The sequence below is a fragment of the Anopheles moucheti genome, chromosome 3, assembly GCF_943734755.1.
Source record: "Anopheles moucheti chromosome 3, idAnoMoucSN_F20_07, whole genome shotgun sequence".
Taxonomy (NCBI): Eukaryota; Metazoa; Arthropoda; class Insecta; order Diptera; family Culicidae; genus Anopheles; species Anopheles moucheti.
Window position 1 is genome coordinate 81,275,052 of NC_069141.1, and position 23,042 is coordinate 81,298,093.

Here is a 23,042-nt window from a genome sequence, read left to right on the forward strand (position 1 = left end):
AAAACTGAAGGAAAACATATTATGCTGTATGTCAAGACATATAGAACTACGAGAAAACATAAGGAAAACTGCAAAATTTTCTATTAGAACTGCAAAAGTATAAAACTATGTAGAAAACAAAATGCTGGTAGATCAAAGAAAATTACTGACAAACTTAGAAAAAAATTAATCCTAAAATATTTTGAAGCTCCGGATTTTTTTCAAGTCGAATCTGATTTCGGATTACACATCGCTGGCACACGTGAACCGTGCCTGAATTGCTGATAACTGCAATTTTCCGAGTAATATGAGTGTGCACAGTAGCATGGCAATGACAATTGCCAGAAAATAGACATAGGATTAATAATGAACCTGCGAATAAGCGTCAATCCATGCGAATGTTGTTAATATCCGTTTCGACGATAGTGTGTTAAGTTTGCTTAAGCTATTGAACAATTTAAATAAAATATCTTTAACAATTAACAATTAAAGTAATATTCAAATAATTTATTACATATCAATATGAGCCACTGCTTCTAGTTCGGACATTAAAAAAGACGTTACCGTACCTTTAAATCCGACGACCAATCGAACATGGTAGACACGTGTCAAAGTGGTGTAGCATTTGCAAAAAAAATGTCCTCTTGACTGTTGGAACACATCGTCCCTTTTGAAAGCTTAGGTGTGAGTGCCGGTGGCCCATTCCAATAGCTGCAGAGTGGAAAAGTTCAGCAGAAGTTTACCTTGACGAATTTCTTCCAGCTGCTGAAGATGATGAAACCAACGGGATACATTTAGGAAGTTTTCCTTTTCGAGTGGTTGTAGATTTGCCTGTAACGTGTAGAAAACATCGATCGGTGTATGAGAAATCCTGACGCGATGTACGCAATGTTTTAAAACATACCATAGTTTCGTGGATCGTATGGAAAACCACAACATCCGCCACGCTGAGAGTATCGTTTACCAAGTACGATCGTGATTGCAAGTAGAAATTGAGTTCCTTGAAAAAGACAATAGTATATCTTTGGTTAATATAACCTTGCAATATCCAAGACGCTATAAGGCAACGTACTTCCAGCAGGTTCTTGGCCGTGTGTTTATCCTTGTTAGACGGAGCCACAAACAGTACAGCATAGTCTAGCCACTGCAGTATTTGGCATTCCGTCTCAAAATCCGAATGAATCTGCCGCACTGAAGACTTTTTCGATTCGCGGATCAACGACTGTACTATGGAGGAAAATCCCGAGATGCTGGGTTCCGAGGAGGATTTGGTCCTGGTTAGAATCTGTAATGAAGCATGAGCGTTAGCTTTGAATATGCTCATTGAGAACGAACATACCTTTTCGGAATTGTATCCCACTTTTCCAAGTGGCACCTCGAGAAAGGTGGCAATACGCTTCGTATTATCAACGCTGCACATGTTTAGGTTTCAACACAGTTTCAAAAGCGATCCGAAGGAAAACTGAATGTTTCTCTTTTATTTCGGCAACGTTTCGATTTGGCTGTCAAATACCGGTGCTGTCAAAAAGGTTTTCCCAGGGTTGGCCTGAAGGGCTCGTTCACGTATTTTATTTTAGATCGCTTTATTTATGTAAATAGTGGAACAAATGTTATGACAAATGCCTTGATAAATTAATTAACTAGTATTATGAGCAAAATACTGGAGCAGGTTCCATAGGAACATGAAATAAACGCAAAACTTATCCGAAATGATGGTGGATGGTTTTGTTCGACTGAGGCATTCTTGAATCAAGATATACTTTGGTACTTTTGTTAAAACCTTTAAATTGATGTTTTTTAGCAAACAGACCTGAAATAACATTGCCAAATTTTAGTGATTCGATTTGATAGCATTTATTTCCATTTAACCTCAATAAAATGACCTATTTGGACAATACCCACAGTGCGCAGCGCTTTTGACAGCTTTCCCATCAAGGAAAACTTCTTCTTCTCTTTCCCCCGGCCTGTTTACAACGCAATTCCAAGCAGCAGAAGAGACGAAGAACGAAACAAGTGGGAAAAAATCGCGAAACATAGCGCTAAAAATACAAGCTATGAAGTCATATACACAAGCAGTGAAGAAGCGTTGAAAAGAGTGCGTGCAAACGTTTTTACTGCCGTTAGCTCTCGAGTGTTTTTATTAGCGCCGAGTCGTTCTTCGCCCAAGACTGGTTCCAAATAAGGGGGCAACATTTCCCACAGAACCGCCATCGATCGGATCAATTCGCTATATTAACATTCCGCTGGACAGTGAAACGGTGTCGCGAAAGTAAGCAATTCATCACATCGAAGGAGCTTCAACCAAACCATCGAACTAGTAATCGGGGTGCGTTTAGGACGGTTTAATTACAAAGGTAATAACATCGCTGCTAGCAAGAAATGGACGGATTCTGGTTGGCGTATGCAAGGCATTGTGCATCTGCCCAATTGAACGAGCAGCAATGATTGAACGGATTAAGTTTGATAAGCGTTGATGAAGATGTGCCAGACTCGTCTCTGTGCGTTATAAGCAGCCCGAGCACGACGAAAAACGGCACGGATTGAAAGCAGAGTGGGAACCAGTACGGGTGCGAATTACGTCAACCAGTCAAAGTAAACCATGGCGTCGGGAAGCGAGAGCATCTATCAGGGTTAGGTTTTTTTTGTTCGCCGTTGTTGACCGTGTTTGTGTTGCGCTCTGCACTGTGTGGGCCATGTCAAGCTCACCTGTGCTTATTGAATAAAACAACAAGCACGCGTGGTTTACAGCGATATGTGCAAAGGCAAAACGCTAATTATTGAACTCCCGATCGGGTGGAGGTGTACCAAACGGTCGTTGTACGGGTGCGTTGGTTTGGTCCAAAGAGGCACAAAGAAGCGGCGGAGAGTTCCGGGGAGTTCGCTGTAAAGTTCTAGTAGCTGCGAGCGAAAGACCTTCGGATGTGAATTGGTCGAATGGCCTTGTACGTGTGTGCGTGTGGGAGTTGTGTCGAAATTTTTGTTGATAATTTACACACTAGACAGAAATTTCCCTTGCCAACGCAAAGCAATTCGTACCGATTGGTGATCTTGCGTGTCGCTATTTTGTTTGCCATTTCATCAGTTCCTTATCGGCCGAATGGAATTCTCGCGAACGTTATCTTCTGTACGTTGCTTCCATTCAGTTGTATAAAATTTGCTTTATACAGATCATTGGAACGTTCAGCTACTGTTTTATACATTCCGTTTCTTTGTACTATACAGGCACAAGCTTAGATTAGTTATATAAAAACCCAAAATAGCTGCAAGCAAGTAAACAACATAATCGGATTTGAAAGCTCTATGTGTCGATAGTTATCATAAAAATAACGTTTGCTCAACTAAACGGCTCACAAAGAGCAACGTAGAATTGACGCACAAAGAAATTTGCTTACAAATTTGTCTTTCTTTTCGAGTTGGTGGCCAAGCGTGACTTTGGTAGCTCGTTCACCACCACTTGCTCTTGAAGGTTGCATGTTTAGCGAGCGACAAATTAAGGGTCGCATGTTCATCCACGAACGCAACTCCCTTTTGTCCCTGGTCAACAATAACCGTATAAGTAGCGCACAGATCTACAGTTTCGGTAACGTTGATGATTCAGCTATAAGCTTGCAAAATTCGACTTAAATTGACGCACATCACCAGCTGGGTTTCAATTAGCTGGAATTTATACCACAACCAGATGTCAAGATGTGTTGGTAGCATCGTACTAATCGTTTGATTTCTTGATCTTTCTTCCTCGCAGATGACTAAGGATGGACCACCACCGTACGGATTCGTGCCACCGCCATCGGCACCACCGAGCTACGCGCAGGCTGTCGGAGGTGTACCACCGTCCAGCCCGTTCACGCCGCAGCAACCGGTACTGACTGGGGCACAGATCGTTACCACGGTCGTACCGATCGGTCCGCAGTCGACACACATGATATGTCCCAGCTGCCATTCGGAAGTCAACACCAAGACAACAACATCGCCGGGAATGATCGCTTATGTGTCCGGTTTCCTGATCGCACTGTTTGGGTAGGTTTCGTCGCCGTGCATGCCGACTGATACGTGTTCGTTTTCTTTGCAGATGATTTACAATTCTTGTGAAACACAAGCTAGTCCATTATCAGCTATTTCAAATAGAATCGAAAACTCTATAAGCTGCATTACCTTGTTTTGGATTCAGCTGGCAAATTGTTGATTCTTTTTGTAAAGCTTTCTGTGAATTAAGCGAACGATCACTATATACGACAAGATCAAACCAATTGTGCAATCACATGGAGGAGTTTCATCAGATTGCATATCAACGAGTCAGAAAACACGACAACGAAAAAGACATTTTGATTATCATCGAACAAGATGGCTTACCGTTAAACCTTAGGTGCTATTGAACACTTTTCAAACAATGTCATGCTTTCTTAGGATGCTCAACCGATGATAGAATTTTTCGTAATTCGAGCGAGCTCTGAACAGAATATGGGATCCTATAAATAAGATCTTTAAATTTCTATGTGGAACTCGCAAACCCTACAAAAGTGTCGATTTGGTAAAGGAATAAGTAGAATAATTAGAATATTAGAATTAATCTAATTGATTCATTGCATTGGATTTCTTTTTGCATTTTTTCCTGTACAGAGTTACAAGCTCTATTTGCTTCCCAAAGTTGCTGGACAATAATAAGTGATATTTCTTAATTTGCCATTTTAGATGCTGGTTGGGATGCTGCCTAATACCGTGCTGCATTGATGAATGTATGGATGTGCATCATACGTGTCCTCACTGTAAAGCCTATCTGGGACGGCATAGACGATAAAAACCCGGCGCGCCTAACTGTGGTCGCGTACACCGCCATCCAGTGTACACACTGATACATCGAGCGTTACGGTGGAAGATTCGTGCGACGAAAGGAACACAAATGTAGCATGAAACAGGCAGATTATGTCGTATGTGTGTGTGTGTGTGCTTAACGATTCCAAATCCAATATGCTTCACAGCGACTCGGTCGGTGTCCTCTTGTGTTCTTGAAACTTGAGCTACTCTACTACCCACTACCCACGTGTACTAAGTGCATCATGAATTATTGTAGTTGATTTGCAGACGATTAGCAAAACTCTAGGGCAAATAGGAAGTAACGGGGATGGGTTCTAACTAGCGGTGGCTATAGATAAGGCGCGATAAAGTCTTACAAAAAAAAAACTATACGACGTCGAGTGTGCTTCAATTCAAGCCTTTATTGACGCACTTCGGATTCTCACATCAATTATGTGTGTATGCGTGTATTATGAAAACCTTAGGATGTGGTTAACAATTAACGCGTATCGTATGTGTACTAAACATCTTTTCGATCTGACTTATTGATTACTGGTTCGTTCTTTTGCACTTTTCTACTTCATTTCGTTATCTTACCCTTTATATCGATGTTTGGTTTTTTTAAGAACGTACACAGAGGCGCTACGGATTCGAGCAAAGTGTGTTGGTAAATGGCTATAGTTTAGTGTTATGTTTTCCGGTTTGTGCGTGAACATTTGTTCACAAGTTCACAAGTAATGCAGTACAGTACTATATATTAACACATTGTTCGGAAACAAGAGTTGATTTACGCTCGCGTAAGGGTATGTGCCATGTGCGTTTGGCCGTGTCGTGTTATTGCGAGTATACAATGTCGGCAAACATTTGGCTTCAACGTTGGTCGTTTGATGGAACCCTCACAAATAAATCTGATTTAACTGCTAGGGCAAAAACTCGTCTAACAAACCGAAATGATATTAACGTAAATAAAAATATTATCAGTGTAAAGTTTTAATTGGTACGTTCGGCATGGTTTTGTATCTTCTTTAAGATTAGTAGTAGTATGTTGATAATAATATCACAATGTGTGTGTTTCCTTATCTGCATTGATACATAGTTTATTAGGAACAAAGGAGTTAATAAGCAGTATGTTCATTAAGTACTAGTTCGCTTTAATTACATGATAACGACCTGAAAACAGCATTATTCTGTCGAATAAGAGTCGCTACATGACAAGCTTATTTCCGCACGAAATAACATAAATTATATAAATGGTCATCTCAATGGTCATCTAAACGTGGCCACACAATTCCCTCAAAAATACGTTCATGGGACAATCATTTCGATGCCAGTCAATATGGTTGCCAAGTAATTGCCAATTCAAACCATTCGATTTCATACACGGTCGGTCCGGTTTGGCGTTATGATTGGCGGCAGTAACCCTCATCATTCATGCACGATGTCGATGACGATTACGGCTGACTCGTGATGGAATAATTTCGTTCGTATTTCCCCGTTTGCTGTCAGGTATAAATTGAAGCCCAATCGTCCTGCTCTCCTGCAATATTCTGTACCACCCGGGTGCATCACATCGAGTACAATGCATTGGGACGGCCAGCGAGTGATACCGTGGGGTCTTGTAGCGGTAATCCTACCGGCAGTGGTGGTAGGGTTAGCATACGGAACAGCTGTTAAGCGCAACGATTACAGTGAAACAGTTGCTACATTTGTGTTTCGCTTTATACGTGACCATAAAGGCTTAAAGCAAGGCATCGTTTTCGGGTGTGATCAGAAGTTATTGCTCATTTACAAGGTTTTATCGCAATTGACCACCATTGGTGTACGGGCGTGGACGGTGTCTATCGACCGGCCGGCGGGCTCGCCATACCGTGCGAACGACGAACCTCAACCGGACCGATTTGCGGACACCCTTCGACGGTCACTCGAATTTCATCAATTTGTGCTGCTCGATATGGCTTGTGCAAACGCACCGGATGTCCTGGAACAGGTGAGCGCCGTTTGTTTATCCCTTGTAATGGTTTCTTCACAACGGCTATGAATAACATGTGGCGCTTTGACCGACGAGTGGAACAATGCTTTCCACGCGGAACACCACACACGGTGGATCACGAGCCGGTGTATTTATTCTTTCGATAAAAGGTTAAAAGAGGAGCGTTATACCCACATTAGTTGTCGAAGGAGTTAATGTGTGTTACCGTAGCACAAAGTGGACGATTTCCATGGCAACAGTGACATTAGCAACGTTCCATGTGGCATACACACGTGTGTGAAATAGAAATGGTTAGGATGTCAACCCATTCTTGTGATGTTGTTAAAAACTGTAATCGAAACTCACGTATACTTTTGTAAATATTTCAATAACTGTTGCTCTTTTCAAAATTTATTAAAACCCAATCCGTTATTAACATTGCGCCCTTCTTCGTAGGCTTCGAAATATGAACTTTTCAACGCATCATTCCATTGGCTGATAATTGATAAACACTACAATAGCATCGTGGATGGAAACAAGAAGATGGCCCGCTTCTCGACTGCTGAGACCACGGGCAAGAGTAGTTTGCTGACTGACCGAACGGGCAGATCAATGCAATCCTTCGACAACGGTACCCGGGCAACTAGCGTCGACAGACGGGTGAATGCCACGAGCGATACCTTCGGACTGCTCGCAACAATGAACGTTAGCATCAATGCAGAAATAACCGTTGCATGCCCCACGGATACATCCTATCGGGGATTCACACTCTATGATCTCTGGTAATCATCCGGTGCCATTGTTTGACGCTGACGCACACGTAGACAGCACCGGTTTGGGTAGAGTAGCTGGGAAACGGCCGGCATCCCATCCACATGCGCACGTCACATCCATCCATCCATTATCGGTTAGCACCTTCGCTTGCTTCTTCCACGCGTATGCACTCGGCAGCATCATAATCTTGCCTTTTTCCACGCGCCAGCGTGATTAGCCGCTATCGTTGTGTGCAAATAACCGTGTACGTGGAGTGCAGTTTAGCAGCTCAACGATACGTTGGAGCAAACGGAACAAATGGTAACCGAGTAATATAGAGATCAGTCAATAGGGAGGGGTTATGGAATACGACATGGAAAAACAATAAAAAAGTATGTTTCCGCCCGGGTTCGAACCGGGGACCTTCTGCGTGTGAAGCAGACGTGATAACCGCTACACTACGGAAACGTTGGTGAGGGGTGGGCGTCGGATGGCACACGGGTTGGTAAGAAGTTACATAACATTTACCTTTTAAACATTAAAACTCGTTTGACATATATTATGTATTGTGTAAATAATGCTCAAGTGTTCAAATTATATTTGCGAGTAGTGGATGTGATTTTTTTTTGTTGCACACGGAATATCTCAATCTTGAAAGTAGGCACTTCTTCCTGCATGAATAAATTTGTTAAAAATGAGTATTCCAAGCCGTCCTCGTGGACCGCTGTTGGAATGTCCTTAAGGACTGGTTAAACATTCTTTTCGGATGTCTTCAATGGAAACAAAAAGTAGTCAGGGAGCGGCAAGGCCGGGCTGTAGCGAGGACTTAGTTCCACAAGTGAATACGAGCCAGGTAATCAGATCAATGACTGGGCGCCTCCATTACGTCCTGTCAAAAAGTCAAACCAAATTTTCACGGAATGTCCCCTACTTTCCCCGCATGCTTTCCACAATGACTGAAAATATTGTTTAGATCTCCCTTATAACATTTGTTTATTTACAAAAAAATGTTTGTATACTCATATCATTACTTAACATGCTCAATGCTATTCAATATGTACTGTTCATAAGAAACATAAGAAATTACTATTAAAAAAACAAATATTAACTTAAACACTATCACTTGAACACGTAAAGGACGGGGACAGTCTGTTTGTTCGAAAAAAATTGAACATTTTTTTATTGACGTAGTAGATTTCTGTTTAAAAAAATCTCATTTAAAAACACTGATAAATAAGTGAAAAAGTCTGTGGTTTAAATTCTTTTTTGTTGTTAAATTATTGCTTTTTTTTGTTTAAATGCAATAATAGAGGTGGTTTTTCTTGAAAAACAATGCAAGAAATATTTATTTTCCGTATTTATTGTGCTCAAATGAGTTCAAACTACATTGCACAATTGAATTAGTCTCTTGTTGTTCTGCGTTTCTGTGCGTTTCGCAAAACGGAACACGCTGGTGCATCTTGTGCAAAGGCACGGATAGAATAAAAATTACTTATCCTTTCGTCAGCATACCCTTACCATATTTTCATGCCCTTTCGTACTGCTTCGTGTTGCTTCGCAATCTATCGTTTTGGTATTTTTTTTTATTCTGTTCTTTTCGCAAAAGGAATCCCGGTTTCATCAGTGGCGGTAAATTGAAAATAGAACCGCTGGGCAGCTACACGCCAGCCCAAGGGCTGCTGATAGCACGGCGCGAAACGACCGTGGTCCGCCGACGGAATATGGACGGGCTGAAGCTGAAGATAATGACCGTGGTGACACAGAAACCGCACCGACCGTTCGAGCTGTACCTTACGACGCCACAGCACACCCATCTCGATTCCGTCCATCGCTACAACTATGGCCTGATGAGCATGCTGAAGGATTTCTACAACTTTACGTAAGTTCTTGCTTTTGTTCACGGGCGGGCTAAAGTTCGTTTCATTACGAGTTGTGGGTGCGGGCTGTGGGAGACGGTTGTTGAGCTTGGCCGTTGCGCTCTTGTGGTTTAACTTTTCACACATGATTGATGATTATTATGACGCTAGCGCCAGACCAGATATGTTCGATGATGATGTTTGCCGATGAAGTGGGTTAGGTTAAGCGAGCAGAAGTTGCCTCCGCTCGTCTGGGCTGACGATGTCCAGCCCTGATAAAGTGGCGCTCGGCGTCAAGAGTCGTAGTCGTGTTTGACAGTTTGCTGGTGCGGGTGGCTTTTTTTTTCGTTCGCCCGATGCAACTTTTCAACCGAGCCGGGCTAGAGGGGCCCGGGGATATTGCAAACTTCCGTGCTAAAGTCATCAAACTTGTGCTTCTCCCGTGGTGGGCTGGACGCGACCGGACCGTGGTTGGGCAATGGGCAGGTTCGTCAACCGGCGCACCAAGAGCTGGGGATATTTGCGGAACGGTAAGTTTGATGGTATGATCGGTGCTTTGTCCCGCCGCGAGGTCGATCTCGGCGGTTCGCCCATGTTCTTCCGCCAGGAAAGGCATCGCGTCGTCAGCTACACTACCCGCACCTTTATTGAGCGGTGAGTATGGGACGGGTGTACTTTTTTTTAATTCGAGTTTTGTCGAGCTATCTTCTTCTTAACCTGTTTACTTTGTTTGCGGTAAATGTTGCAGACCGTGCTTCATCTTTCGTCATCCACCGCGCAACGATGCGGTAAAGAATCCGTTTTTGCTTCCGTTCGAAATAATCGTGTGGTACTGGATGGTTGGCTGTGGCACATTCTTGGTGATCGTTTTGTGCTTTAGCTTTTTCGTAGAGGAAATGGGTAAGTAGTAACGAAAGTGGGATGCAAAGAATCTTAAACGTATGGTAATCGTTTTTTTCTTAGGGGCAGGATGAGGGCAGGATAACATTGGCTGTTTGTGCTTTTGTACTGCGATTGGTGCGAGCTTTAGGGGTGTTTTTTGGTGATCCTTTTAATTTTAAATTGAATTGATCTCTTATAAAACATGTTAAACTAAAAATAATTACTTAAATAATTGAAAAGTCGTAGAGTAGAATAAGTAAAAATTTCCATGTAAGCTAGAAGAGATGCCACAAATTAATACAGTGTGTAACATAACTATATGGTTCCTTGTTTTGTGGAGATAAATGAATACATTGAGCCATATTACAAGCATTTAATAATTTCGGAAAATCTTATAAAAACTCTGACAAACGAACAAAATCTCGCGAAACGAGCACTTTGGAACACTATTTTACTATTTGGAGCCGAAAACGGTGGAACTAATAAAAACTCTAATTTGGAAATTTCAGATGCTCAAGAACCGCATACAGCATCGAAAAAAAGGAAGGTTTTTAATTAGTGACCGAGTTAGTGAAATTTTGCGATAAAAAAAAAACAAAGTTTTCCTCGTAACAATGTGTAAAAATTATGAGAAACCGAATGTTTTTGTCTTTAAAATTTGGCCGAACTTTATTTCCATATCTTTAACTTCAACTTTATTTTTTTTACAGTTACGACGGGTTTGTGCTGTATTATCAGCCATATGATGGCTGTGAAGAGTACAAATTTCTCAACTTATACTTATGTCATTTACTATTTTAAAGAACACTTAAGAATGGTTTGATGCAATGTATTCCTTATGAATTTCAACAGATCAACAGATCGAATCATGTTGACTAACGCTTGGTAATCCTTACTACCTAATCCTAGGTCTATAAGTAACTATACGAGGGACTAAAGAAGGGAAATGATTGAAGAATTCTCGCGGAAAAGTTAAGACAACCTATGTCCATCCGCACCAGAAGTTTCTGTTGTTTGTTGTTCAAATGGAAATTCAAATACAATGTTGCAAGAAGCAAAACAAAATGCCTACACAATGCAGCATTGAATTGCAACCATTTTACTAATCCGGTTGTCACTTTTCTTACCGGTGGCCAAAGGAAGCTTTCCATCTATGTCCCGTACGACAACCCGCAAGACAACATCAAACGATGCAACGTGCAGCTCGCTTCGCAGCAATATCGTCGATGGTTGTGCTGACGCGCACGGCGGAACAATATTGAGCAACAACGGTACGACAATCGTCTCCCCCATCGGGGATGCCGGGCGTGTAAGGCTCGCGAGAAGAAACGTGTCACCGGAAACGTGCCTGGCGGGGACGCTTTTAAGCCCGCCTAAGCTGTCACCGATGCGGCGTACCTATTGGCACCGAGCACCGACAGGCATCAGTTACAGCGGCGTTGATGATATGAAGCGCTGCGAAGATGCATCAAACGTGGCGTCCGACATACGGTAAGGATGCGAAACGATACATGGTTGTTATTGTGTGTGTTGATGAGTGAAGTTATCGTTTGGATGCTTGGATTTTGGGGGGTTTGGGATGAAACATGCTTGGATGATGTCGCTGATGGGATTGCACTTTCAATAAATACCATTACACGCCGAGCTTTCGAAAAGACAAAAGGTCACGTGGGATCGGAAATTATGTGCCGATAATGCAACGTCTTTTTTAAAAAAAAGGAAAGCCTTAAATTTGTAACACATTAACCAAATTACAAAAAAAAACTTGTATCTAAAACGTCACATAAAGCTTTTATTTAATGGTTTTTTTTAAGCAATCATTCTAATGGGTCCACGACACAATCTGATGGTCTTTTCCCCCCTCTTCACCGGTGGAGAGTTCTGGTTTGGAGTGTTGCTTCAAATTCAATGCCCATCAATGGTTGGCAGGTCTTTTGATTACATTACATACCAACAACCCTGTCAAGGTATTGATCGTCGTTTCCCGCTTTTTCTCAACTTCTCAGGTTGTTGCTCGATCAGTTGCACCATATTTGGGCTACATCATTAGTGGAATGAGATGCATCTTTTGTGTGTGTGCATGTGTGTGTCTGCACATGGTGCAATGCTGCAACTTGGGTGGTGGGCACATGGGTAAACCCTGATGGAACAATGCTTCAACTTGCTCCTGCAGCGTTATGACCGGGTTTAGTTTGCCGCTCCGGAAAAGCGTACGGAATTGCTATTGCCCGTTCACCGGAAGAAAATCATTATTACAAGTAACATTTTTCATTTCAATCAGCAAATGCAAACTTTGCCCGTATCGAACTGATGCATCTTTTTAATGGTGTCCCCATTGCCGAAGAAAGCTAACGATGATCAAAATGGTTGCTGTGTGTGTAGCCTTGTTTGTTGCCTCCTGTCTATTTTCGTGCTACATATTGTCCTTGTCCTGTTTCCATTTCTCGGAATCCTGGTAGGTTTTTATTCTTCCTTTTTTTATTTACCAGTAGCCCTTTGCGCAACGTCGAATAACAGTCAGCTGCTTTGCTTATGGGTTTCACTTTTTTTTTTTCGGTTCCCGCGCACAGTGCCACGAATGGAGCCGGCTCATCTCGACGGCGATGGAAAATATGCCACTGGCTATATCCGGTGGATTGTCGTCAGCCCGTTCCTTGCGACGGTGATGCCGTAGCACACAATTGCCACAGCGGGACCGTCCCGGCAAACATATCGTCGACGCATCGATTCCATCCGGGAGTCGGAAACGATGGCGCCAAATGCAATTATAAAGCGGAAAAGGTATCGAAAAGCATTTTACTCTTTCTCGGAGGCGTGTGTCAACAAGGTAAGTTAGCAAATGGATTTTTTTTTCTCTCTCTCTCTCTCTCTCTCTCGTTCTCCCCCCATGTATCGTTTCCCCTATTGTGTTCCCTCGGTTTTGTTGAAAAAGTTTCTAGTTTGTTAGCGGCAGCCCCGACTATGGCTGGAAGCGATGCAACGGATTTGCATACACAGCTCGTTGCGCCACCCATTGTTGTTAACTTTCGAGTGCAGGGGTTTTGGTGTGAGGAAACATACATTGTAAACTATTGACAGTCATTTGCATTTTGGAGCGGTATGTGTGTGTGTGTTTTTTTTTACAGTAGCTGTTCGCGTTGTGATTTCATTAGCCAAAATGGCGAAATATGGACGGGGTGGTAGGATGTGGATTGTTGACATAGTGTCAAGTTACCGTAAATTTGTAAAGCTTTTTTGTAATGGTCGTCGGACAAGCAACGAGCTTTGTTTGATGGAAAATGTGGTTTTGTTGCTTATGTTTACTCAATTTTTAGTTCTCGGAATCTTTTGGACTGTTTACGGTATTGCTCTGTTAATTGTTTGAATCACTTGGTTTAATTTATTGTGTTAGAAATTGGATCCATAGTGATATGCAGTAATTTAGGTACATAAATTGATTTGTTTAGGTAACTTTTTATATTTTTTAAAATAACTGAATACGGAAAGACTATTATTATTAAAAAGGTTTCGAGTTGAAATAGCACTTTTGGTATCATCATTGGATTCTATTCAAGTTATCCTAAAGTCTGTAGAGGAAGATCATCAATCCTTCTTATTATCAGCAACTTTTGCAGAGTTAAAATTGATTGTTCCAGTCAAAGCTTTCACGAGTGACTCAGTGAAAGCTTTGCATATGTGCGATATGAAATATGAGCATTCTCTTTTAAATGTTCCAGAAATTGAAAATAATTCTCGATCTATAGCCACATTTTCTAGTTAAACTTAAATAGCCTGATTAAATTCGAAAACCCTGTAACTATAATCGATTATAGCCTGCAAGCGTTCCAGAAAGCGGGAAGGTTTTTTCAGATACGACTTTGACATGTTCCAGTTCAACTTAAAAAAGAAATTAAAAATAAGTTCAACTTCACAATATACTGGTTTACTGTTGGTGGTATTTGAAGAACAATTGTACGGAGAATATTTATTACAGTCGTAGAAATAGTATGTGATAATGATCATTAAACCAAACAATAACGAATGTTGACGAAGCGATTTGAAACGATAAGTGACCCATATAAAAGTTAATAGAATTTCTACACATTAACTACTCCATCCAACTACAACGCGTCAGAAACCCCGTACGTATGCCACATATCAAATAAAAGCTCAATTGCAATGATTGATTCTCGTGCTATTATTGTACGTACGGCCCGAACGTTTCGCCAGCGGGCTGCGCAAGGGAAGTTTCGAAAATAAAGATAAACTCACATTAGCCTTCGCCAGCCACCACGCACACACACACACCGCCCGGTTGTTGTGTGATTTGAAAAGTTTAACCATCCCGGGCTTGTGATTCGCGGTATTGTTCGCGCTGTCAGTTCGTTTTGTGTTTCGCATGTGAAGCTGAAACTGACAAGCAACATTTCTTGACACGGGCGAATATCAATCATCTGGAGCACATCCGGACCGAAGCCGGTGGCGCGCGGAGGGACGTAAATACTTCCCGGGGCATGCGGTGGGGTGATGCAGGCCCAGTAAGAGAACAAAATGGCGATGGGACTCTTCCTGGAAGCGTCACAAGTAGGGGATGATCTTGGGGGAACGTTTTACTGTTGAAATGGTTTATTTATTTGCTTATCATTGGTACCAAATGATCTACAAATTTCGTTCCGTTTGATCGCATGTTTCGTAACATATTATTAAAAATTCCGTCGATATTGAGGGACGCTCGATGGAGAAGAGAGTACAGCAGTTCCATTAACACGAGTTGACTTACGCTAATAGCTTCAAAAAGCCTTCTTCCCCGACTCACTCTCCCACTGCCACGATCGGTGCCACATTCAATAAACAACAACCCGCGATTGTATCGCACTGGCCGGTGCGATGGTCCGAAGTCTAGTGGCCGTATTGTGCACCCATAAAGCGTGTATCAGTCTTTCCACCCCACCATCCCCAATCCGGTGCCATTCCCACCCTGCCGGTGTTGTGTATGAAATGGTTTTTTCTCGTATTATTTTCGTTCCATTTAACAGGATTATCCGAGATACCGCACCTATCATCCGGCAGATGTACGTCATTTTTCATCCTGCTCTTCGGCTACCTCATGTACCAGTACTACTCGGCCAGCATCGTCGGCACGCTGCTAATGGAGCAACCGAAGAGCATAAAAACGCTGCGGAATTTGATTGACAGCCGCCTAACGCTCGGGATCGAGGATATTCCCTATTCCAGAGATTACTTTGTGGTTAGTGTTTGATTGAAATTTATGCCCGTTCGCCAGCCGGCCATGCACCAGGTCAGGGCCGTCCGGTCGATGCGGCCGATCCGGCACGAACCGTTTGCAGACCGTGAGGCAGAAATGGGTTCGGATACGACCGTCGATGTCGATGTGACCACCTTTCGGTGAAAGTTTCGGTCCCCTCGTGCCGGCACACCGAAGACAGAAAGAACCATTATTGCTGTGATGTTTTTTTGTTGTTGCTTGCTTGCTTGTTTGCCTTTTGTTTTCAATTGCCAATTTTTGCACGCCTCAAATGAACTCCCGCAAGTGTCTTGGACTGTACACGTCCGGGAGATGAACCATTTTTTTTTGGGAGAGATGGAAAAAAGATGTCCGCCTAAAATACAGTGGACACCAGCACAACTACCACATAAAAACATTAAAAAATGTCTGCGCGGTCCAAAAGACACGAACCCCCAACACGAGTGCGACGAGAGACGAGAAAGAAAGAGCGTACAAATATTTTCAGTTGCAGCAACCCATGCCAGTCTGCCAGTCAGCGCACGGAATGCAGCGCAAAGCAGCAGACAGCTGTTGGCAGCACTGCAAATAGATTAGGAGAGCGTGTACGCAAATAGATTAGAACGGGAAGCACAAACACACCCGTCCATCTCGCCGACGTCCCCCTTTTGATCCGCTTGTTTCGGAACTTTTTCCGCGTTCAAAAAAAAAAAGCGAATCGGAAACAATGGCCCACGAACTTTCGGGCAGGACCATTTACTCGTACCATTGTGCGGAAGGGGTTCGGTTTTGTTCGCTTTTCCCAGCTTACGTTGGCGAGTGTGACGCGTCGAAAATGTCCGAATCGAAAGTGCCGTGCGCTTGTATGGTTTTGTTTTTCACTGCAATATTATACTGACACTCGCATTTGCGTCTGTCTCCATTTGTTTGCTTCCTTTCTGTTTGTCGTTCGTTTTTGTTCGTGTTTGGAGATCGCTTTGTTTCGAATGGGAGAACTCGCCAAAAAATAAAAAATAAAGTGTGTCCTTAAAAAACATTCACTCACACACACACACGTGTGACACTACATTTATCTAGCGCACGACGGATGCGGACTCGCTGGAGCTGTACCGGACCCGGATCGAGTACTACGAACCAACGAAAGGCAGAAACGAGTCCCACTTTCTGCCGGCCGCCGACGGTTTGCAGCTGGTACGGGACGGTGGTTACGCATTTCATGTGGCCATTTCGGCCGCCTACCGCATCATCCGGTTAACGTTCAGCGAGCGGGAAATTTGCGAGCTGAGTGAAATTGATATGTTCCCCGTCTGGTCCCAGTGGATGGTGGCGATCGTGCAGAAAAACTCACCGTACCGCGATGTCATAACGTACGGGTAAGGTTTTTGTTTCTTTTTTTTTGTGCTGGGCGGCAAAAGGTCGTGAGGTTTGCAAATTGCACTCTGGTTGCACCGCATATTAACACGCATTTTCGTGCAACACGCACCTGTTTCACCGTGGGTGGGTCTTAGTGTTACCTTTGCATTTTTTCTGGCGGCGGCCATCAGCAAACGGTCAAGCCAATGGGTTTAAGTAGCTTACCATGATTTTTATCTTTGCTATTGAAATCTTTTCATTGTAGTTTAAAGAAATTAATACAAAAAATACTATTACTTTCATGTTAAGCTTTTTTTATGCTGACAGTCATTAAAACACTTTATTCCAGGGAAACAGACTACCAACGTAGTGTCCAGCTTTCAAGTATTTAAACTTTTTAACTTTGGTTACATCAGGTACAAGTTTAGCCCTGTACTGAGAGTGACTGAGACGTCCATCCATAATCAAGACGTCACCATCCGACAACCAGGACATAATTCAAACATTTACAAAGCATCGATAAGCTTTAAGTTAAAAAAGCTTTAAACAGAGTAGATTTCCGATCTGTGAAAAAGTGTTCGAAATTGAGAAGCATTCTCCTTCTTTCCTTGCTTATTCGTGTTTAACTGGAGAAGAATCCAGGGAAGGCTTATCTGTTGAACTAAACCCTCATCACTTGCGTTCTAATTAAGTGTTTTTTTTTATTTCAACTCTAGAAAGTCAGCAATTTAATTGTAAAGTTTAGACACTACCAAGCGAGCAGGAATGCCTGGAATATGGGATGACATTAAATGACGTCATACTTTTCTCTTAAAAAAAGACTTTGAATGTTACAAATGCATTAATTTGTGTTAGTTATAATGGACCAAAAATTACCATGTAGCCTGTTGGATTGGAATTGGGTGACATATATAAATACTTGATGGATAGATACAATAGAGATATTGCATAAATTAGCTGTATTTTTATTAGTTTATTTACTTTAGTTTATTTTTATTTTAGTTAGTTTATATTAAGCTTTAAATTTTGAACTCCGCTTGATTAACTCTTTCTTCTAAAATATGCAACAGCCTTGGGCTCGTTTCGTTACACCCATCCGCTACAGACGATGTGGTGAAGAATCAAGTCTACCCTAAACACGCACCAGAGAGAGAGATTACAGAATGGCCACAAAATGTCGTGCGCTGACCGTGTGATCGCGGCACTATTTCTTAACGTTCTTCACCACGCCACACCATCCCACACCGAGTTGTTCGATTTTTATGCTCGATTTCAATCATAGTTTCAATAACGCTTCACCTGACTTTCGTCATTGGCCTTGTGCGCGGGCTGCGTGAAAAGTCATCTTCATGCAGTGTGGCCAAGCGTGTGGTGGGTCGTTCGATTGTTTTTTTTTTTGCTCTGTCTTCCGTTTGTGGGCCGCGTTGTTTCCCTAGTGCCGATAGACTGGTTGGTGGTGAATTGGTTTTTGCCACAGCCAACGGGGCAGCCAGCAGGATTTAGCAAACGGAGGCGGTGGTCTGTTTCTCGTTTTTATCTCGCTTTTCATCCGCTTTTCACCGTGCACCGTGTTTTGGGCGGAATGGAAAATGCACATTCTTTTTTTTGTTTCGTCTACTGCTGCCTTCCGAACTGTTTCCACGTTGACGTTTCATGCTTTGATGGTGAAGGTTGATGTTTGTTCTGGTTTCGTTTTGTATCGTTTTTTTTGTGTTCATCATCCGTGTGTTTCGTGTGCTTTTTCCGTTCACGCTACCTACGAACGGAATGGATTATCCCGGTGTCCTATGGCCTCCGTGTGCGGGTGGCACTAAATCCTCCGGACTAAACTCACAGATTACGCCGGTTGAATGAAGCGGGATTAATGCAGCGGCAGAGACACGTTTGGCAGCAACCGAAACCGAAATGCGTTCGCCAGATTGCCCCGACCGATTTGATCGTCGGCTTGGATGCGGTAGTATCGGCGTTCGTGCTGCTGTGCGGCGGAATCGCGCTGTCCGTCTGCGTGCTTTTCGTCGAAGTCGTCTGCCATCGGATCGAACGTCATCGGCACGGCTGTCGCCGGGGGCCGGGACGGAATCGTTTTGTAATGATGACGAAGCAGCACAGCTTAGTGACGGACGCTGAGCGGAATGGTACGGAATTGTTTTACGTTGAATAGCCGGTCAGGTTTGATCGCATTTTCCGGGAGCGATTTGTTCTTAAATTGATGCCGAGTGCTTTAGTCGGTAGGTATTTGTTCGACGTTTGAATGCGGCAGAAGAATGTAAGGGAAACCCTTATATGCCATGCGTTAGAGAACGGAATTGTTTGAAGTGGAAGCATTTAAAATTGTATACATTTGAAATTGTTTCATACATTACTTTTTTTAAGCACGTCACAAAGTGTGTTGTAAGTTTAAAAATTAATTCATACAAAGTTCCCACAATGTATCCTCACAAGTCAGATCACAGGTAGTTTAATACAAAATTAAAAACAAACAGAAACAATTAGTAAAGTATTAAAATATGACAATATAGTTGTATAGAAAAAGAATAAATTGAAACCAGTTATTGAATGTAAAATACAAAGTATAATTTATTGAAGAGTTTTGAAAACACACAACAGCAGTTTAATATAAAAATTGATCATAACTGAAAATTATATTATAACAAACAAAACAAGAAGAATAAATTGCAAACATGCTTAACAGTAGTAGTAACAAATAGTAAACAGAATCCAAGAAGTAGATAAAATATTTAAAAATGATAATACGAGAAATATGGAAATGAATAAGATAAAACAATAGTAAATGAAAAGAATAGATCATAATAATAATAAAACATGAATAAAGCTGAATGACGTTGGAGAAGTAAAGAAAGGTACAAATGGCAGTAGATGAACACAATAATTAACTGTTTCTACAAGTCCATTATCATCTTAGAATTTTACAACATTATCAAGTTCCAGCCGTAAAAGAATCCGTATTCGAATTTTAAGTGTGCGTGTCTGTCCTGCTCTAAGTACAGGAAGAAGGCACAGAAACATCTTCACACACTTTACTGCTTAAACTGTCCTCCGAAGTGTGTCTCGTGTGAAAAAGCACATGTCTCCCTAAGCCCTTCGCATTTGACAAGTTTATCTCCCCATGGTCGGAATGTGTCCATGGCAAAGCATCTAAGCCGGAAACAGTTTGTTACACCCACGCACGCAAGCACAATGAGACGGTGGCCAGTTTACCAGGCGGCCAGGCGGCACGGTCTTGATGTGTACGGTGCAGCGAACGAAATGCATCGCCCCGAGCAGAGGGAGTGGATTTAGCGAGTGTCAGTAGTTTGGAGTGGATTAGGAGCGCTTGACTAAATTCGGGGCCTAAGTTAGGGCGGTGGCGTTCTTTACCGGCCGTCGTGAAAATTGAATCGATCCTAAGCTCCACCGTTTGACGGCAAATGGATATTGGATTTTTGTGTTCCCAGTTTTTGGCCCATCCACGGACGCTCGTGCCACGGGCGTTGGCAACTAAAAAGCAAAAAAAAAAGGAAGCGAAGGTTGCTATGCATCTCTCCCCGCCCCGTTGCATTGTAGTCGTGCGCCTTACGTGCTTTTGTCCGTTTGATCAAGTGGCAGTGCGAAAGTGCGCGCACGTTGCACTGACGATTGTCGCTACCGGTGAACACTCCCGCTGGGTAGCGCTACTCCCGCTGGGCGTAGCGATAGTGCCGGACTCATATCCGGAACACCGGAACTGTTTGAAATAAATTTAATTGAATTTTCGATTGGAAATAGTTGATGCTAGCGTTGGGTGATGCATACGTGTAGTACCTCCCTCCCCCCAGGGGGGATAGCTTCGCACACACCGTCGGGGCATTAGATGGTGAAATGGCGCTGGTCCGGATGTAGAATATGAAGGATTGATGTATGACAACTAATCGAATGTTTTATTCAGTTAGGAAATGGGCCGGACTGGAGGATGAAATTATCCCGGTTCGCTCACGGCACGGTTTCGGCTCGGTTCAATCATTCATGGTGAGTAGAGTTTTCGAAAATTCGGATCAAGACAATGCTGAAGCTGAGGCTCGATTATGCCTTTATTTTTGACTTTTCCATATAAAAATGTAATATTAACTAGCGGTTTGTGATACAAAAAAGCTGTTCTTTTTTCGAGAAACTCAATTCAGCTTCGTATGTATGCTAAAACAACAGTAAGTTTAAACGAAGTTGGACAACAAACAAGCCGTACATCAAAGGATAGTTTTGACCGTAAAGCACAGGGATGCATTTGGTGCAGTGGACTTCTAAGATGGACAAAGGTTTAGCTTTTGAACGGGCAGCATGAACACAGCAGAATACATACATCATAAACTATGAAGCCAACCCGGTCCGGATAAATATGTAATAAGATGCCTTTGCTCGGTTTTTGAAATGCTGACTAGACGTTGCACGCCGGGCTTCTTTCTGTTGTTGCTAGAATTAAGAGCATAAAAAAAAACGGGCTAACACATAGAATGCAAGCATTAAATATTTATCTGCCAGCCGTTCCGTGCAGGCAGCTGGCCCGGGATGCAACCATCAAATGTGCAAACACCATCCAGTTCAATCGACGGCCTTGTAAGCGGTGGAAGCGATCGTAACGTTCGAGTAAGTCCCCGTCTTAAGAACGCTCCCGTGTTTCTAGGGGCGAAAAGTGGCAGAGAGAAATAAAATAAAAAAGGAACAGAAGCAATGCAGCGGATTCTGGTCGTAAAGTGTGGCGCTGGTTGGCGGGCACATTGGTTGCACGCGGTCGTCCACCGCTAGGAATGAGTTGGCAGCACGCAAGCAGGTACCCATCGGGCACCAGAAGTGCATCTTTTCTAACCTTGTGTGTCGCAGGGCGGAGGTGTCTCGGAGGGGTGGCAGGGTGGGGGGTGGTTGTTATCATGGTGGTAGTGCGCCGATGCGCTAAGATGCATGATGGCAATAAAAAAGAAATATTGTACACCGTACTCCGCCACAGGGGGAGGAGTGTTCACCCGGTTGAAGTGAACCATACTGCTGCCCGGGTGCTATAAAGACGGAACTGATCCTGGTCTCGATAGCTCTGGTGAAGATGCTGGACCGACCGCGTTGGGGCGTTTTTCCGAACCGAGGGGTGGTGGGAAATTGATTGCGGGAGGGATTGAGAGGGATGTGGAGAAGGTGAATCGGAAGGTTAAGAATGTTAGGAATGCAAGTGTGCGAGCAGTTTCCACCGGTTCTGTGGAACCTTTTGACTTTGGTGGCAGCATCGAGGCACGGTACTCAAGCTTCTGCCCGACCGATTGAGTATTCGAGGGCGTTTCACTGGTCTGGTGCCCGGAATGGTGTCCCTGGTGTTAGTCATTTTTCTCTCGCTATCTCACTCCCGCTTGCAATATGCTAGCCAGCAGGGGTTATTTCGGCAAGACACCTTCGCACGGGCAGTATGCAAAACTGGCTGGCAAAAGCTTTGGAGGTTCGTTAGAGTTGTTCGACATCTGGATTTCCGGTGTAATCCGCACGTACCAAAAACCAGGCAACCTGAAAAATCCGGCCTGTATGCGATGCTGCAATGGAAACATCATCTCGATGCACAACCAGGCGCCTCCATTTTGGGCGCCTCCAGGTCGACGGTTCCGGTTGTTCCGGTATCGCTTCGCTCTAAGCTCAGCGCTGGCTCCAGTGCAGGTAACGTCGGTATTTGCAAACTTAAGCATGAGTGTGATATTTTCCATTTTTAACGAACGGTACGCGAATGGTACGTTCTCTCTGCATCATCGGTCCCGGTATCGGTAGCCACGGTGCTTGACTGCCGGTTCAATGATACGGGAGCATCGGTGAGGCTCTGCTAGTGTCGATTGAATGTAGCACTTGTAACACGACAAGATAGTGCTCGTTGCAGTGTGGTTGGTTTTTCTGTGTATGTGTGCTTTCCCGAACACTTTTGCCCTTTCGTAAAAACGGTCAGGCCAAAAGTTGCATGGGAATGAAATAAAGCAAGGATTTGGAGGCATGATTTCTGTTTGCGAGAAAATCCGTTGGGAAGTGAAAGATTATCGAGTAAATTTGTACACACATTGAAGGAGGAAAATTTATGCTGATTTAGTGTTGGATGAAAGCTTTGAACAGTTTAGCATTTTTAATAAAATGGAAAGAGAGATTTAATTGAAATAATTGAATATAGTTAAAGTATATTTTATCTTTTTGTTATTTTTTTAAACCCTCTTAGCCGCGATTGGGAGCAAGATACGGAGAAGGA

General features: G+C 43.0%; 3 protein-coding genes and 1 non-coding gene across 5 annotated transcripts; 2 read left to right on the plus strand and 2 right to left on the minus strand.

Moving 5' to 3' along the window:
• Window positions 1-471: 471 nt before the first annotated feature.
• On the minus strand, window positions 472-1,456 carry LOC128304309 (eukaryotic translation elongation factor 1 epsilon-1). Its single transcript, XM_053041481.1, has 4 exons — window positions 1,319-1,456; window positions 1,052-1,264; window positions 884-979; window positions 472-810 (listed from the first exon to the last, which is right to left on the minus strand). Exons 1-4 carry the CDS (start codon window positions 1,397-1,399, stop codon window positions 658-660), a joined length of 543 nt encoding a protein of 180 aa, XP_052897441.1. The 5' UTR covers window positions 1,400-1,456; the 3' UTR covers window positions 472-657.
• A 503-nt stretch (window positions 1,457-1,959) lies between these two features.
• LOC128301833 (LITAF domain-containing protein-like) lies at window positions 1,960-5,758 on the plus strand. 2 transcript variants are annotated; one of them, XM_053038471.1, is made up of 3 exons: window positions 1,960-2,333; window positions 3,722-3,996; window positions 4,669-5,758. In XM_053038471.1, exons 2-3 carry the CDS (start codon window positions 3,722-3,724, stop codon window positions 4,772-4,774), a joined length of 381 nt encoding a protein of 126 aa, XP_052894431.1. In that variant the 5' UTR covers window positions 1,960-2,333; the 3' UTR covers window positions 4,775-5,758. The 2 variants fall into 2 exon arrangements, with proteins under 2 accessions (XP_052894431.1, XP_052894432.1); XM_053038472.1 differs by having other exon boundaries at window positions 1,960-2,305.
• Window positions 5,759-6,349: 591 nt separating this feature from the next.
• Window positions 6,350-18,968, plus strand: LOC128303053 (ionotropic receptor 75a-like). The gene is made up of 10 exons (XM_053039905.1): window positions 6,350-6,757; window positions 7,196-7,521; window positions 9,099-9,371; window positions 9,835-10,002; window positions 10,097-10,248; window positions 11,370-11,721; window positions 12,801-13,057; window positions 15,246-15,457; window positions 16,532-16,827; window positions 18,644-18,968. The coding sequence occupies exons 1-10, from the start codon at window positions 6,350-6,352 to the stop codon at window positions 18,966-18,968; spliced, it is 2,769 nt and encodes a 922-aa protein (XP_052895865.1).
• On the minus strand, window positions 7,888-7,960 carry Trnav-cac (transfer RNA valine (anticodon CAC)). Its single transcript has one exon. It is a non-coding gene; the product is annotated as a tRNA-Val (tRNA).
• Window positions 18,969-23,042: the final 4,074 nt, after the last annotated feature.

What these genes read in the sequence shown, in the direction of transcription:
- LOC128304309 (XM_053041481.1), bottom strand. Translation starts at nt 1,399, where the DNA reads ATGTGCAGCGTTGATAATACGAAGCGTATTGCCACCTTTCTCGAGGTG. An exon ending in TGGGATACAATTCCGAAAAG is followed by an intron (nt 1,265 to 1,318) that starts GTATGTTCGTTC and finishes GCTTCATTACAG; the next exon opens with ATTCTAACCAGGACCAAATC. An exon ending in CGGCCAAGAACCTGCTGGAA is followed by an intron (nt 980 to 1,051) that starts GTACGTTGCCTT and finishes GTCTTTTTCAAG; the next exon opens with GAACTCAATTTCTACTTGCA.
- LOC128301833 (XM_053038471.1), top strand. Translation starts at nt 3,722, where the DNA reads ATGACTAAGGATGGACCACCACCGTACGGATTCGTGCCACCGCCATCG. An exon ending in TTCCTGATCGCACTGTTTGG is followed by an intron (nt 3,997 to 4,668) that starts GTAGGTTTCGTC and finishes TTGCCATTTTAG; the next exon opens with ATGCTGGTTGGGATGCTGCC.
- LOC128303053 (XM_053039905.1), top strand. Translation starts at nt 6,350, where the DNA reads ATGCATTGGGACGGCCAGCGAGTGATACCGTGGGGTCTTGTAGCGGTA. An exon ending in CGGAGGCGTGTGTCAACAAG is followed by an intron (nt 13,058 to 15,245) that starts GTAAGTTAGCAA and finishes TCCATTTAACAG; the next exon opens with GATTATCCGAGATACCGCAC. An exon ending in ATTCCAGAGATTACTTTGTG is followed by an intron (nt 15,458 to 16,531) that starts GTTAGTGTTTGA and finishes ACATTTATCTAG; the next exon opens with CGCACGACGGATGCGGACTC.